Source organism: Blennius ocellaris (genome assembly GCF_963422515.1).
Source record: "Blennius ocellaris genome assembly, chromosome: 13".
Classification (NCBI taxonomy): Eukaryota; Metazoa; Chordata; class Actinopteri; order Blenniiformes; family Blenniidae; genus Blennius; species Blennius ocellaris.
The window spans coordinates 1014932-1030006 of NC_137662.1; the positions used below are offsets into that span (position 1 = coordinate 1014932).

At 46.9% G+C, this 15075-nt stretch overlaps 1 protein-coding gene across 1 annotated transcript in view; it reads right to left on the reverse strand.

Annotated features, from left to right (window-relative positions):
- Nucleotides 1–15075, reverse strand: part of vps8 (VPS8 subunit of CORVET complex) — a 92363-nt gene that overhangs the window by 31574 nt on the left and 45714 nt on the right. The window contains exons 14-24 of the mRNA XM_080507981.1: nt 14656–14826; nt 14324–14398; nt 14017–14052; nt 8338–8428; nt 8206–8252; nt 8042–8131; nt 7034–7080; nt 3175–3397; nt 1923–2012; nt 1725–1776; nt 1448–1490 (exon numbers count right to left, since the gene is read on the reverse strand). Of these exons, the coding sequence (XP_080364107.1) occupies nt 1448–1490; nt 1725–1776; nt 1923–2012; nt 3175–3397; nt 7034–7080; nt 8042–8131; nt 8206–8252; nt 8338–8428; nt 14017–14052; nt 14324–14398; nt 14656–14826 (965 nt within the window). The remainder of the gene's footprint in view (nt 1–1447; nt 1491–1724; nt 1777–1922; nt 2013–3174; nt 3398–7033; nt 7081–8041; nt 8132–8205; nt 8253–8337; nt 8429–14016; nt 14053–14323; nt 14399–14655; nt 14827–15075) is intronic.

Sequence of the window (15075 nt, forward strand, 5' to 3'; positions counted from 1 at the left end):
AAGTGACTGTGCCAATGGGATGTACCAAGGGGATGTACCAACGGGATGTACCAACGGGATGTACCAAGTGACTGTACCAACAGGATGTACCAACGGGATGTACCAAGTGACTGTGCCAATGGGATGTACCAAGGGGATGTACCAACGGGATGTACCAAGTGACTGTGCCAATGGGATGTACCAAGGGGATGTACCAACGGGATGTACCAACGGGATGTACCAAGTGACTGTGCCAATAGGATGTACCAAGGGGATGTACCAAGGGGATGTACCAAGTGACTGTGCCAATGGGACGTACCAAGGGGATGTACCAAGGGGATGTACCAAGTGACTGTGCCAATGGGATGTACCAAGGGGATGTACCAAGTGACTGTACCAACAGGATGTACCAATGGGATGTACCAAGGGGATGTACCAAGTGACTGTGCCAATGGGATGTACCAAGGGGATGTACCAAGTGACTGTGCCAATGGGATGTACCAACGGGATGTACCAAGGGGATGTACCAACAGGATGTACCTACAGGACGTACCAAGTGACTGTACCAACAGGATGACTACAACAGCATCCGACCACAACGACATACAACCATCATGATGACGTACAACCATGACGATGATGTACGACCCCCATGACGGCATAAAACCATGACGGCATACAACCATGACGATGACGTGCGACCATCACGATGATGTACAACCACGACGATGATGTATGACCACCATGACGGCATAAAACCATGACGGCATACAACCATGGCGACGTACAACCATCACCACGACGTACGACCAGTGATTAGATGGATAGATAGATAGATAGATAACTTAGAGCCACGACCAAAGGTTTCACCACGACTCCCACCATCGCAGTCTTTCACCTGTGCCGGCGGACGGTGGGACAGACGGTGGGACAGATGGTGGGACACAGGGTGGGACAGACGGTGGCACAGAGGGTGGGACAGATGGTGGGACACAGGGTGGGACAGACGGTGGCACAGAGGGTGGGACAGATGGTGGGACAGACGGTGGGACAGATGGTGGGACACAGGGTGGGACAGATGGTGGCACAGAGGGTGAGACAGATGGTGGGACAGATGGTGGGACAGACGGTGGGACAGACGGTGGGACAGATGGTGGGACAGACGGTGGGACACAGGGTGGGACAGACGGTGGCACAGAGGGTGAGACAGACGGTGGGACAGACGGTGGGACAGACGGTGGGACAGAGGGTGGGACAGAGGGTGGGACAGATGGTGGGACACAGGGTGGGACAGACGGTGGGACAGACGGTGGGACAGATGGTGGGACAGAGGGTGGTACAGACGGTGGGACAGACGGTGGGACAGACGGTGGGACAGAGGGTGGTACAGACGGTGGGACAGACGGTGGGACAGAGGGTGGGCAGGAGGATTAAAGACTTGGAAAAGATCAACTGGACTGTGATTTACCTGATATACACCAGAAGCTTGTTTCCCATCACAACGTCCTCGTCTGTCAGACGACAACAAGCAGGGCTTCAGACCAAACACCAAACATCTGTGCTCTAAAACAACGTCACTGACAATCATCTGTACACTCATAGAGCCTAACTTTCAGAATTTGTGAAGCCTATTGGTTAAAAAGGTAATAATCACATATTTATTTTAGGGTATAGACACTAAAAAGACCAAACTTAGGAGAACAATATATAAATGTCCTTGTTTAGATGTGTTTTTAAAGCTTTACCTGAAAGGCTCCGCCCCTCCTTCAGGGTTGGACCAATCACTGCAAAGAGTTTCTTCAACACAAACACAAGGCGAAAAGTCGTTTAGAGTCAAATGTCCAGGAGCGGTTTGAAGGCTTTAGTAGGGAACTGAAATCCTCCACCTGCTCCGTCAGGTCAGACCGGAGGACTCACCTCCTGATGGAGGAGGACTGACTCACCTCCATCGGAGTGATGTAGTCGTTCATGCCACTGTTGAAAACGTAAATCATGGCATCGTAGAGCTGATTCTCCCAGCACACTTTGACCACCTACACACACACACACACACACACACACACACACACACACACACACACACACACACACACACACACACACACACACACACACACACACACACACACACACACACACACACACACACACACACACACACACACACACACACACACCAGAGTGTACAGGTTGAAATTGGATAAATGACATTCATCAGCTTGTTCTTATATGAACGTTTGAAGTTAACAAAGTTTGTCTTCAGTGTCATGCACACGCACGCACGCACGCACGCACGCACGCACGCACGCGCACACGCACACACACACACACACACACACACACACACACACACACACACACACACACACACACACACACCAGAGTGTATAGGTTGAAATTGGATAAATGACATTCATCAGCTTGTTCTTATATGAACGTTTGAAGTTAACAAAGTTTGTCTTCAAACTTAAGTTTGAAACTTCAAACTTCAAACTTAAGTTTGCGTGCGCACGCGCACGCACGCACGCACGCGCACGCACGCACGCACGTACGCACACGCGCACACACACACACACACACACACACACACACACACACACACACACACACACACACACACACACACACACACACACACACACACACACACACACACACACACACACACACACACACACACACCAGAGTGTACAGGTTGAAATTGGATAAATGACATTCATCAGCTTGTTCTTATATGAACGTTTGAAGTTAACAAAGTTTGTCTTCAGTGTCATGCACACGCACGCACGCACGCACGCACGCACGCGCACACGCACACACACACACACACACACACACACACACACACACACACACACACACACACACACACACCAGAGTGTATAGGTTGAAATTGGATAAATGACATTCATCAGCTTGTTCTTATATGAACGTTTGAAGTTAACAAAGTTTGTCTTCAAACTTAAGTTTGAAACTTCAAACTTCAAACTTAAGTTTGCGTGCGCACGCGCACGCACGCACGCACGCGCACGCACGCACGCACGTACGCACACGCGCACACACACACACACACACACACACACACACACACACACACACACACACACACACACACACACACACACACACACACACACACACACACACACACACACACACACACACACACACACACACACACACACACACACACACCTGCTGGATGTCCAGGCTGGTGATGTCCAGGTGGACGATGCAGCGCTCCAGACTGTCCATCATGCCGGTGCTGTGGTAGTGAGCCAGCAGGTCCCTCATGATGGGTGTGGTCAGGTGACCCAGGCGGTCAGCCACGATGTAGTTCTCCAGCGACTCCAGGAAGACGCTCTTGGCCACCATGTTCTCCACCAGGCGGGGGTACAACTGGTTGAACAGCAGCTCTCTGAGGGAAACCAGTATATGTGAGGACCAGAAGCTCCTCCTTCCTTCATCTCCAGTGAGCCTGACGGAGGCCTGACGGAGGCCTGACGGAGGTCTGACGGAGGCCTGAGTTCTGACCTCAACCTCACAGCAACGCTGCGGCCTGGATGAAGCTGCTTTAACACAGTGGACTGGACACTGGCTCTCAGCTGCAGAAAGATTGTGTTGGTGTTTAATCAGGGTTCCTACATGTTTTTATAAGTTAACTTTAAGACTTTTTAAGAAATCTAAACACAATATACGGTAAAAACATCCCTCATGCTACAAGAAAGCTTAGACACTAACCAATAATATTACAGAAAGCAGCGAGCACTAGCCAATCAGAGGTAGAGTAGAACCGGTGCCCAAGACGTGTTTGTCCAACCAGGTGCAGCATGGAACTCCGAGCCATGCTACATGCTAAAGAGTTTCAGGGGCCGCACAGTAGTGATGCTACACACAGGGCTGTAGTCAAGTCCACCTGTATCCAGTCCAAGACAAGTCCAAGTCGGGGCTTGTAGAGTCCAAATCAAGTCCGAGTCCCAAGTCCAAGTCCAGATGAGATCAAGAGTAAATTTTATGACAGAAAAAACTAATTTTCACGACCACAAAGTTAGAGAAATTTTATTTTACACAACTCTTCTCATACGGCTTTTCCACCAGAAAGAACCAGGTACTAGTTCAGGGCCGGTTCTCAAATGAGCACCGCCAAAGAACTGGTTCTTTTTCCAACGTTAACGGAGCAAAGTGAGAGCCACGTCAGTACGTCACTCCAAAACATGACACGTCACTGATCTCACCAATTTAGTGCTGACAGTGCTCATAGAAGAACCAGGAGACGGACTGTAACAGTAGTTTGGACCAGGAACCAGGAGACAGACTGTAACAGTGGTTTGGACCAGAAACCAGGAGACGGACTGTAACAGTGGTTTGGACCAGGAACCAGGAGACGGACTGTAACAGTGGTTTGGACCAGGAACCAGGAGACAGACTGTAACAGTGGTTTGGACCAGGAACCAGGAGACAGACTGTAACAGTGGTTTGGACCAGGAACCAGGAGACAGACTGTAACAGTAGTTTGGACCAGGAACCAGGAGACAGACTGTAACAGTGGTTTGGTCCAGGAACCAGGAGACGGACTGTAACAATGGTTTGGTCCAGGAACCAGGAGACAGACTGTAACAGTGGTTTGGACCAGAAACCAGGAGACGGACTGTAACAGTGGTTTGGACCAGGAACCAGGAGACGGACTGTAACAGTGATTTGGACCAGGAATCAGGAGACGGACTGTAACAGTGGTTTCGTCCAGGAACCAGGAGACAGACTGTAACAGTGGTTTGGACCAGGAACCAGGAGACAGACTGTAACAGTGGTTTGGTCCAGGAACCAGGAGACGGACTGTAACAGTGGTTTGGACCAGGAACCAGGAGACGGACTGTAACAGTGGTTTCGTCCAGGAACCAGGAGACAGACTGTAACAGTGGTTTGGACCAGGAACCAGGAGACAGACTGTAACAGTGGTTTGGTCCAGGAACCAGGAGACGGACTGTAACAGTGGTTTGGACCAGGAACCAGGAGACGGACTGTAACAGTGGTTTGGTCCAGGAACCAGGAGACAGACTGTAACAGTGGTTTGGACCAGAAACCAGGAGACGGACTGTAACAGTGGTTTGGACCAGGAACCAGGAGACGGACTGTAACAGTGATTTGGACCAGGAACCAGGAGACGGACTGTAACAGTGGTTTCGTCCAGGAACCAGGAGACAGACTGTAACAGTGGTTTGGACCAGGAACCAGGAGACAGACTGTAACAGTGGTTTGGTCCAGGAACCAGGAGACGGACTGTAACAGTGGTTTGGACCAGGAACCAGGAGACGGACTGTAACAGTGGTTTCGTCCAGGAACCAGGAGACAGACTGTAACAGTGGTTTGGACCAGGAACCAGGAGACAGACTGTAACAGTGGTTTGGTCCAGGAACCAGGAGACGGACTGTAACAGTGGTTTGGACCAGGAACCAGGAGACGGACTGTAACAGTGGTTTGGTCCAGGAACCAGGAGACAGACTGTAACAATGGTTTGGACCAGGAACCAGGAGACAGACTGTAACAGTAGTTTGGACCAGGAACCAGGAGACGGACTGTAACAATGGTTTGGACCAGGAACCAGGAGACAGACTGTAACAATGGTTTGGTCCAGGAACCAGGAGACGGACTGTAACAGTGGTTTGGACCAGGAACCAGGAGACAGACTGTAACAGTAGTTTTGTTCAGGAACCAGGAGACGGACTGTAACAGTGGTTTGGTCCAGGAACCAGGAGACAGACTGTAACAATGGTTTGGTCCAGGAACCAGGAGATGGACTGTAACAGTGGTTTGGGCCAGGAACCAGGAGACAGACTGTAACAGTGGTTTGGTCCAGGAACCAGGAGACGGACTGTAACAGTGGTTTGGTCCAGGAACCAGGAGACGGACTGTAACAATGGTTTGGTCCATCATTATTGGGACTTTTGGTCCAGGAGCCTCATGTTTGACAGAAGTAAACTCACAGCAGCTCCGTCGCTCATTAAGGTACGTTAACACTTAAAACCTCGGTGCTGGAATAATTGAGGGGTTCTTACTGAGTCTCTCGTCTAGAGTCTACTGGACATTAGTTGGAGGTTTTCAGGAAGGTGGACACTGGTTTTTTCGGCCGTCTTTTTCGAAGGTTGGTCGTCCAAATGACGCCTGGACGGCGCGCTGCATTAAACTGCAGTGAAATGGAGCTGCTGCTACTGAAACTTGTTTTCAGTACGAAGAGCTGGTGGGTTCCAGACCCAGTCTGGGACTTTGTGAAGGTGGAGACTTGCAGTGGTGGTAGATTGGCTTCAATTAAAAAATAATTAAAAAAAGATTCAAGCTTGAACCCAGGTTTAAAAACTCGGTTGAGACTATTGAATATTATGTGAGTCCGAGACAAGTCTGAGTCAAATACCAAGGAGTCTGAGATGACAAAAAAGCCTCTGGAGTCTCGAGTGCTACAACCCTGCTACATGATTGAAGAATGAGTCGTGAGCTCATCAGTGAGCTCAGGTACCGGCGGCACACAGCAGAGTGTTTCGCTGGCCTCCACTCTGCCTCCAGCTCTTGTTTCCACGCTGCACCTCCCACCGGAGTGGAGGAGCAAGAGGAGCAGGTTGAACCAGCACGACAGCAGCAGGCACCGCGCAGTCACACAATTGTTTTTGTCAACTGCGTCAATTCCCAGCATCTCTTCAAAATTTAAGACCTACAATATCAAATATTAGACCTTTTTAAGACTTTTTAAGGTATTAAATGCAGATGTGTAAATTCAATACCTTTAAGACTGGTTAAGACCCCAGGAACCCTGGAAATAAATGGCTGGAGCAGTAAACTGTGTGTAGTCATGTCAGATGGTTAACCATCATGCAGAAGCGGGTTCTATCAGGCCAGCTGACCCACACTGGAGACAGAAACACTGGTGTCTGCTCTCTAAAGGACGCCAGGAGGCTCTCCGCATTCAACGACCAGCCTGAAGCCAAACCTGCTCTCACACACACTCAATGTGCTTCAGGTGTTGGAGGATTCTCGCTCATGAGTGTGGTGAAGGTGTAGTACTCACGGCCTCTGCAGCAGCAGGCAGTAGTCCACCAGCACCGGAACCACATCCTGAAGGGGGCAGTAGAGTCTTTGGTTAAAGTGTGTCCAAATGTCACATCCCACTTTAAAACGTTCATACAGATATGAGTGTTCTTGGTGTTCTCTTGCTGCTACGCCACAGACTGCTCGTCAGGGGGCATGAAGTTCAGACCTGTCCAATAAACCTTCACAATCTGATCAGATCTCCGTCACACTCTTCACTGCTGCTGGAGGAGTTAAAGCTTCAGAGGACTACTGAGATACACCAGTAAGACTGAACATTTCACCTAATCCAGGTCACTGCAGACCCCTGGAACTACAGAGAGGAGGGGCGAAGAAGCTGGGCATTCACTAACTCCTGGGCCGAGAACCAACAGTGACCTGAGCTGGATGGAGCAGACTACTGCCTGGTAAAGAAGGTCCATCATCTGGATGCTCTGCTCAGGAAGGCGCCCATCAAGTAAAAGACAAGAGGCAGGTAGAAGACACCTGACAGGTGGAAGACACCTGGCAGGTGGAAGACACCTGACAGGTAGAAGACACCTGACAGGTAAAAGACACCTGACAGGTAAAGGACACCTGACAGGTAGAAGACACCTGATAGGTGGAAGACACCTGACAGGTGGAAGACACCTGGCAGGTGGAAGACACCTGACAGGTAGAAGATACCTGACAGGTAGAAGACACCTGTCAGGTGGAAGACACCTGACAGGTAGAAGACACCTGTCAGGTGGAAGACACCTGACAGGTGGAAGACACCTGACAGGTAAAGGACACCTGGCAGGTAAAGGACACCTGACAGGTGGAAGACACCTGACAGGTAGAAGACACCTGACAGGTGGAAGACACCTGACAGGTAGAAGACACCTGACAGGTAGAAGACACCTGGCAGGTGGAAGACACCTGGCAGGTAGAAGACACCTGACAGGTGAAAGCCCTTCCTTTGTGATGACAGTGTTCACTCAGCACCACTTCACTGTGAGACTGTCACCTGGAAGTGCTGCTCCATCACCTGGACCTTGCCTTGCTCGGGACACTTCTTCAGAGCGTGTTCAGCGAACTGGAAGAGGATCTCCACCATCTGCACACAGAGCACAACTCCACGTCACGTGTGAGCGGGAGGCTGAAGCTCCACCCCTGACGGACTGGGCTCACCTTGTCACTGACCACGCCCTTCCTCTTCCCTGGATCTCCAAACAGTCCTGCAACACCAGCAGCACAGGACCGTCAGACGTTAGCAGAGGCGGAGAAGCTGACGGTGCTGAGCAGAGCGCCGGAGACACTCACCCACCACAGCTTTAGCACTTCCTTCATGGAAAGACCAGGACAATGACAGAGCCTCCACGAAGTACTCCTGTTTCAGCAAGCAGTCGATACGCTGGACCCACGGGGGAGGGGGGGAGGGGGGGGGGGGGGGAGGGGGGGGGGGGGGGGGGGGTCAATGTAAGTTAAAAGAGAAAGCAACAGTTTGTAAATGTCCTTCACTGATCTAAATCCATAATTCTTTCCCTTGAGATTCATTCACTTTGAACTAGATGGGAGATCTGGATCCGTATATCTGCTACTGCTCTTTCAGCAGGTGTGTGAATTCAGGAGGAGGAGAAGGAGGAGAAGGAGGAGAAGGAGGAAGAGGAGGAGGAGGGGGAGGGGGAAGAAGAGGAGGGGGAGGAGGAAGAGGAGGAGGGGGAGGAGGAAGAAGAGGAGGGGGAGGAGGAGGGGGAGGAGGAAGAGGAGGAGGAGGAAGAGGACAGCAGTTTCTACAGGTTATCTCAAGGAATGGACCATCCAGATGTTCCCTGAAGGAGAGCTGTGTCTGATATTACGACTCTGGATTGATCTCTCTATTTCCTGGATTAACATACCAGAATCTCTGTTTCCTGGATTAACATACCAGAATCTCTGTTTCCTGGATTAACATACCAGAATCTCTGTTTCCTGGATTAACATACCAGGATCTCTGTTTCCTGGATTAACATACCAGGATCTCTGTTTCCTGGATTAACATACCAGGATCTCTGTTTCCTGGATTAACATACCAGGATCTCTGTTTCCTGGATTAACATACCAGAATCTCTGTTTCCTGGATTAACATACCAGGATCTCTGTTACCTGGATTAACATACCAGGATCTCTGTTTCCTGGATTAACATACCAGGATCTGTTACCTGGATAAACATACCAGGATCTCTGTTTCCTGGATTAACATACCAGGATCTCTGCTACCTGGATAAACATACATGGATCTCTGTTACCTGGATTAACATACCAGGATCTCTGTTTCCTGGATTAACATACCAGGATTTATGTTACCTGGATTAACATACCAGGATTTATGTTACCTGGATTAACATACCAGGATCTCTGTTTCCTGGATTAACATACCAGGATCTCTGTTACCTGGATTAACATACCAGAATCTCTGTTTCCTGGATTAACATACCAGGATCTCTGTTACCTGGATTAACATACCAGGATCTCTGTTACCTGGATTAACATACCAGGATCTCTGTTACCTGGATTAACATACCAGGATCTCTGTTTTCTGGATTAACATACCAGGATCTCTGTTACCTGGATTAACATACCAGGATCTCTGTTACCTGGATTAACATACCAGGATCTCTGTTTCCTGGATTAACATACCAGGATCTCTGTTTCCTGGATTAACATACCAGGATCTCTGTTTCCTGGATTAACATACCAGAATCTCTGTTTCCTGGATTAACATACCAGAATCTCTGTTACCTGGATTAACATACCAGGATCTCTGTTTCCTGGATTAACATACCAGGATCTCTGTTTCCTGGATTAACATACCAGGATCTCTGTTTCCTGGATTAACATACCAGAATCTCTGTTTCCTGGATTAACATACCAGGATCTCTGTTACCTGGATTAACATACCAGGATCTCTGTTTCCTGGATTAACATACCAGGATCTCTGTTACCTGGATTAACATACCAGGATCTCTGTTTCCTGGATTAACATACCAGGATCTGTTACCTGGATTAACATACCAGGATCTCTGTTACCTGGATTAACATACCAGGATCTCTGTTTCCTGGATTAACATACCAGGATTTATGTTACCTGGATTAACATACCAGGATTTATGTTACCTGGATTAACATACCAGGATCTCTGTTTCCTGGATTAACATACCAGGATCTCTGTTACCTGGATTAACATACCAGAATCTCTGTTTCCTGGATTAACATACCAGGATCTCTGTTACCTGGATTAACATACCAGGATCTCTGTTACCTGGATTAACATACCAGGATCTCTGTTTTCTGGATTAACATACCAGGATCTCTGTTACCTGGATTAACATACCAGGATCTCTGTTACCTGGATTAACATACCAGGATCTCTGTTTCCTGGATAAACATACCAGGATCTCTGTTACCTGGATAAACATACCAGGATCTCTGTTACCTGGATTAACATACCAGGATCTCTGTTACCTGGATTAACATACCAGGATCTCTGTTACCTGGATTAACAAACCAGGATCTCTGTTACCTGGATTACCATACCAGGATCTCTTTGTTACCTGGATTAACATACCAGGATCTGTTTGTTACCTGGATTAGCATACCAGGATCTCTCTGTTTCCTGGATTAACATACCAGGATCTCTGTTTCCTGGATTAACATACCAGGATCTCTGTTACCTGGATAAACAAACCAGGATATGTTTCCTGGATTAAAATACCAGGATCTCTGTTTCCTGGATTAACATACCAGGATCTCTGTTACCTGGATAAACATACCAGGATATGTTTCCTGGATTAACATACCAGGATCTCTGTTTCCTGGATTAACATACCAGGATCTCTGTTACCTGGATTAACATACCAGGATCTCTGTTTCCTGGATTAACATACCAGGATCTCTGTAACCTGGATCAACATACCAGGATCTCTGATACCTGGATTAACATACCAGGATCTCTGTTTCCTGGATTAACATACCAGGATCTCTGTTACCTGGATAAACATACCAGGATATGTTTCCTGGATTAACATACCAGGATCTCTGTTACCTGGATTAACATACCAGGATCTCTGTTACCTGGATTAACATACCAGGATATGTTTCCTGGATTAACATACCAGAATCTATGTTACCTGGATTAACATATCAGGATCTCTGTTTCCTGGATTAACATACCAGGATCTCTGTTACCTGGATTAACATACCAGGATATGTTACCTGGATTAACATACCAGGATCTCTGTTACCTGGATCAACATACCAGGATCTCTGTTTCCTGGATTAACATACCAGGATCTCTGTTACCTGGATTAACATACCAGGATATGTTACCTGGATTAACATACCAGGATCTCTGTTACCTGGATTAACATACCAGGATATGTTACCTGGATTAACATACCAGGATCTCTGTTACCTGGATCAACATACCAGGATCTCTGTTTCCTGGATTAACATACCAGGATCTCTGTTACCTGGATTAACATACCAGGATCTCTCTGGAACCTGGATTAACATACCAGGATCTCTCTGGAACCTGGATTAACATACCAGGATCTCTCTGTTACCTGGATTAACATACCAGGATCTCTCTGGAACCTGGATTAACATACCAGGATCTCTGTTTCCTGGATTAACATACCATGATCTCTGTTACCTGGATTAACATACCAGGATATCTGTTACCTGGATTAACATACCAGGATCTCTGTTTCCTGGAGTAATGAGTTTATGCAGTAATGAGGTTTATGCAGTAATGAGGTTTACGCATTAATGAGGTTTATGAGGTTCATGCAGTAATGAGTGTATGCAGTAATGAGGTTTACGCATTAATGAGGTTTATGAGGTTCATGCAGTAATGAGGTTCATGCAGTAATGAGTTTATGCAGTAATGAGGTTCATGCAGTAATGAGGTTCATGCAGTAATGAGTTTATGCAGTAATGAGGTTCATGCAGTAATGAGGTTTACGCATTAATGAGGTTTATGAGGTTCATGCAGTAATGAGGTTTATGCAGTAATGAGGTTTACACATTAATGAGGTTTATGAGGTTCATGCAGTAATGAGGTTTATGCAGTAATGAGGTTTATGCAGTAATGAGGTTCATGCAGTAATGAGTTTATACAGTAATGAGGTTCATGCAGTAATGAGTTCATGCAGTAATGAGTTTATGCAGTAATGAGGTTCATGCAGTAATGAGTTTATACAGTAATGAGGTTCATGCAGTAATGAGTTTATACAGTAATGAGGTTCATGCAGTAATGAGGTTCATGCAGTAATGAGTGTATGCAGTAATGAGGTTCATGCAGTAATGAGTTTATACAGTAATGAGGTTCATGCAGTAATGAGGTTCATGCAGTAATGAGTGTATGCAGTAATGAGTGTAGGCAGTAGTGAGTTTATGCAGTAATGAGGTTCATGCAGTAATGAGTTTATGCAGTAATGAGGTTCATGCAGTAATGAGTGTATGCAGTAATGAGTGTATGCAGTAATGAGTTTATGCAGTAATGAGGTTCATGCAGTAATGAGTTTATGCAGTAATGAGGTTCATGCAGTAATTAGTTTATGCAGTAATGAGGTTCATGCAGTAATGAGGTTCATGCAGTAATGAGGTTCATGCAGTAATGAGGTTTACGCAATAATGAGGTTTATGAGGTTCATGCAGTAATGAGTTTATGCGGTTCATGAGGTCAAAGAGGTGTATGCGATCATGAGGCTTATGCCGTTTATGCAGTCATGAGGTTAATGCAGTAATGAGTTTATGCAGTAATGAGGTTCATGCAGTAATGAGTTTATGCAGTAATGAGGTTCATGCAGTAATGAGTTTATGCAGTAATGAGGTTCATGCAGTAATGAGTGTATGCAGTAATGAGTTCATGCAGTAATGAGGTTCATGCAGTAATGAGGTTCATGCAGTAATGAGTTTATGCAGTAATGAGGTTCATGCAGTAATGAGTGTATGCAGTAATGAGTTCATGCAGTAATGAGGTTCATGCAGTAATGAGGTTCATGCAGTAATGAGTTTATGCAGTAATGAGGTTCATGCAGTAATGAGGTTCATTCAGTAATGAGGTTTATGCAGTAATGAGGTTCATGCAGTAATGAGGTTCATGCAGTAATGAGTTTATGCAGTAATGAGGTTCATGCAGTAATGAGGTTCATGCAGTAATGAGTTTATGCAGTAATGAGGTTCATGCAGTAATGAGTGTAGGCAGTAGTGAGTTTATGCAGTAATGAGGTTTATGCAGTAATGAGGTTCATGCAGTAATAAGTTTATGCAGTAATGAGGTTCATGCAGTAATGAGTTTATGCAGTAATGAGGTTCATGCAGTAATGAGGTTCATGCAGTAATGAGGTTTACGCAATAATGAGGTTTATGAGGTTCATGCAGTAATGAGTTTATGCGGTTCATGAGGTCAAAGAGGTGTATGCGATCATGAGGCTCATGCCGTTTATGCAGTCATGAGGTTAATGCAGTAATGAGTTTATGCAGTAATGAGGTTCATGCAGTAATGAGTTTATGCAGTAATGAGGTTCATGCAGTAATGAGTTTATGCAGTAATGAGTTCATGCAGTAATGAGGTTCATGCAGTAATGAGTTTATGCAGTAATGAGGTTCATGCAGTAATGAGGTTCATTCAGTAATGAGGTTTATGCAGTAATGAGGTTCATGCAGTCATGAGTTTATGCGGTTCATGAGGTCAAAGAGGTGTATGCGATCATGAGGCTTATGCCGTTTATGCAGTAATGAGGTTCATGCAGTAATGAGGTTTATGAGGTTCATGCAGTAATGAGTTTATGCGGTTCATGAGGTCAATGAGGTGTATGCGATCATGAGGCTTATGCCGTTTATGCAGTCATGAGGTTTATGAGATGTTTGCAGCAATAAGGTTAATGAGGTTTATTAAGTTGATGAGGTTGGATTAGTGACTGATGAAAAGTGATGAGAAGCAGTGTGCAGACGTACCTCCCTCCAGTTCCGTAGAGCCATAATGTGAGCCGACTGTAACACAACACATCAACACACTGTTACACACCATGAAGCACAGTCCAACAACACACTGCTACCACAACATCTTCTCAAGAGGCTCTAGTGACATGAGAACATGAGATACACAACACGGGAGTCCTCCCACAGTTTGAGAGTAGCTTTTAGAAGGTGTGCCCGAAAGGAAAGCGCCACAGCTGATGGGCTGAAGCAGGACACTCGGCATCAATCTTCACACAACAGCAACAACAAGCACAGCCGACCACATGACGACGGGCTGCAGTACCTTGGTGCCCAAGTAGACGATCTGTCCTGCGTAGCTGGAGACGGACTGATAGCAGGCCTTCTCTCCCACCAGAGCCTGCAACACACACTCATCTGCCTCATACGCCTCGTCTGCCTGCATCACAACTTTTAGAAAGATGGTTCTACATTTCCCATCGCTCAGGAAGGTTTCTGAAACCACGGCATCTTTTCCACTTGAATGTCCACAAACACCATGATGATTTCTTACTTCAACCATTAAAACCTCGGAGGACACATTTGGTGTAAAAGCTGCTGACGGTGACAGAAGGTCTGACCACAGCGTCATCCTGCAGGTTGGACGGCGGGCCTCACCAGCGCCTGGGACACGTTCCCTCCGGTGGCCAGAGACTTGAAGTGCCGGCTGTTGTAGACCAGCTGCACCTGCTCCAGGTCCAGAGTCTCCAGGACCTCCTGACTGGGACGGTCCACCACCTGCAGCTTCTCGTGGCTGTCCACCAGGACCAGCGTCCGGCTGTTGATCCACTGCACACACATTCACAGAGAACAGACACACCTGTGTCTCGTACGTCCACAAGGAACTGGGAAGTTGAGACGCTCAAGGGCAGTGAAGGAAATCTGCTCACGTTCCTCTGAACCATTTATTTTGTGTGAATGAATGAATGAATGAATGAAGAGACGTTCACAACTGTAAACTTTACAACTTCCCAGCTGCAGGAACGGACCTGTTCACCAATCTGTCATGTTACAGTCAGAAGACACCGTATAACTGCT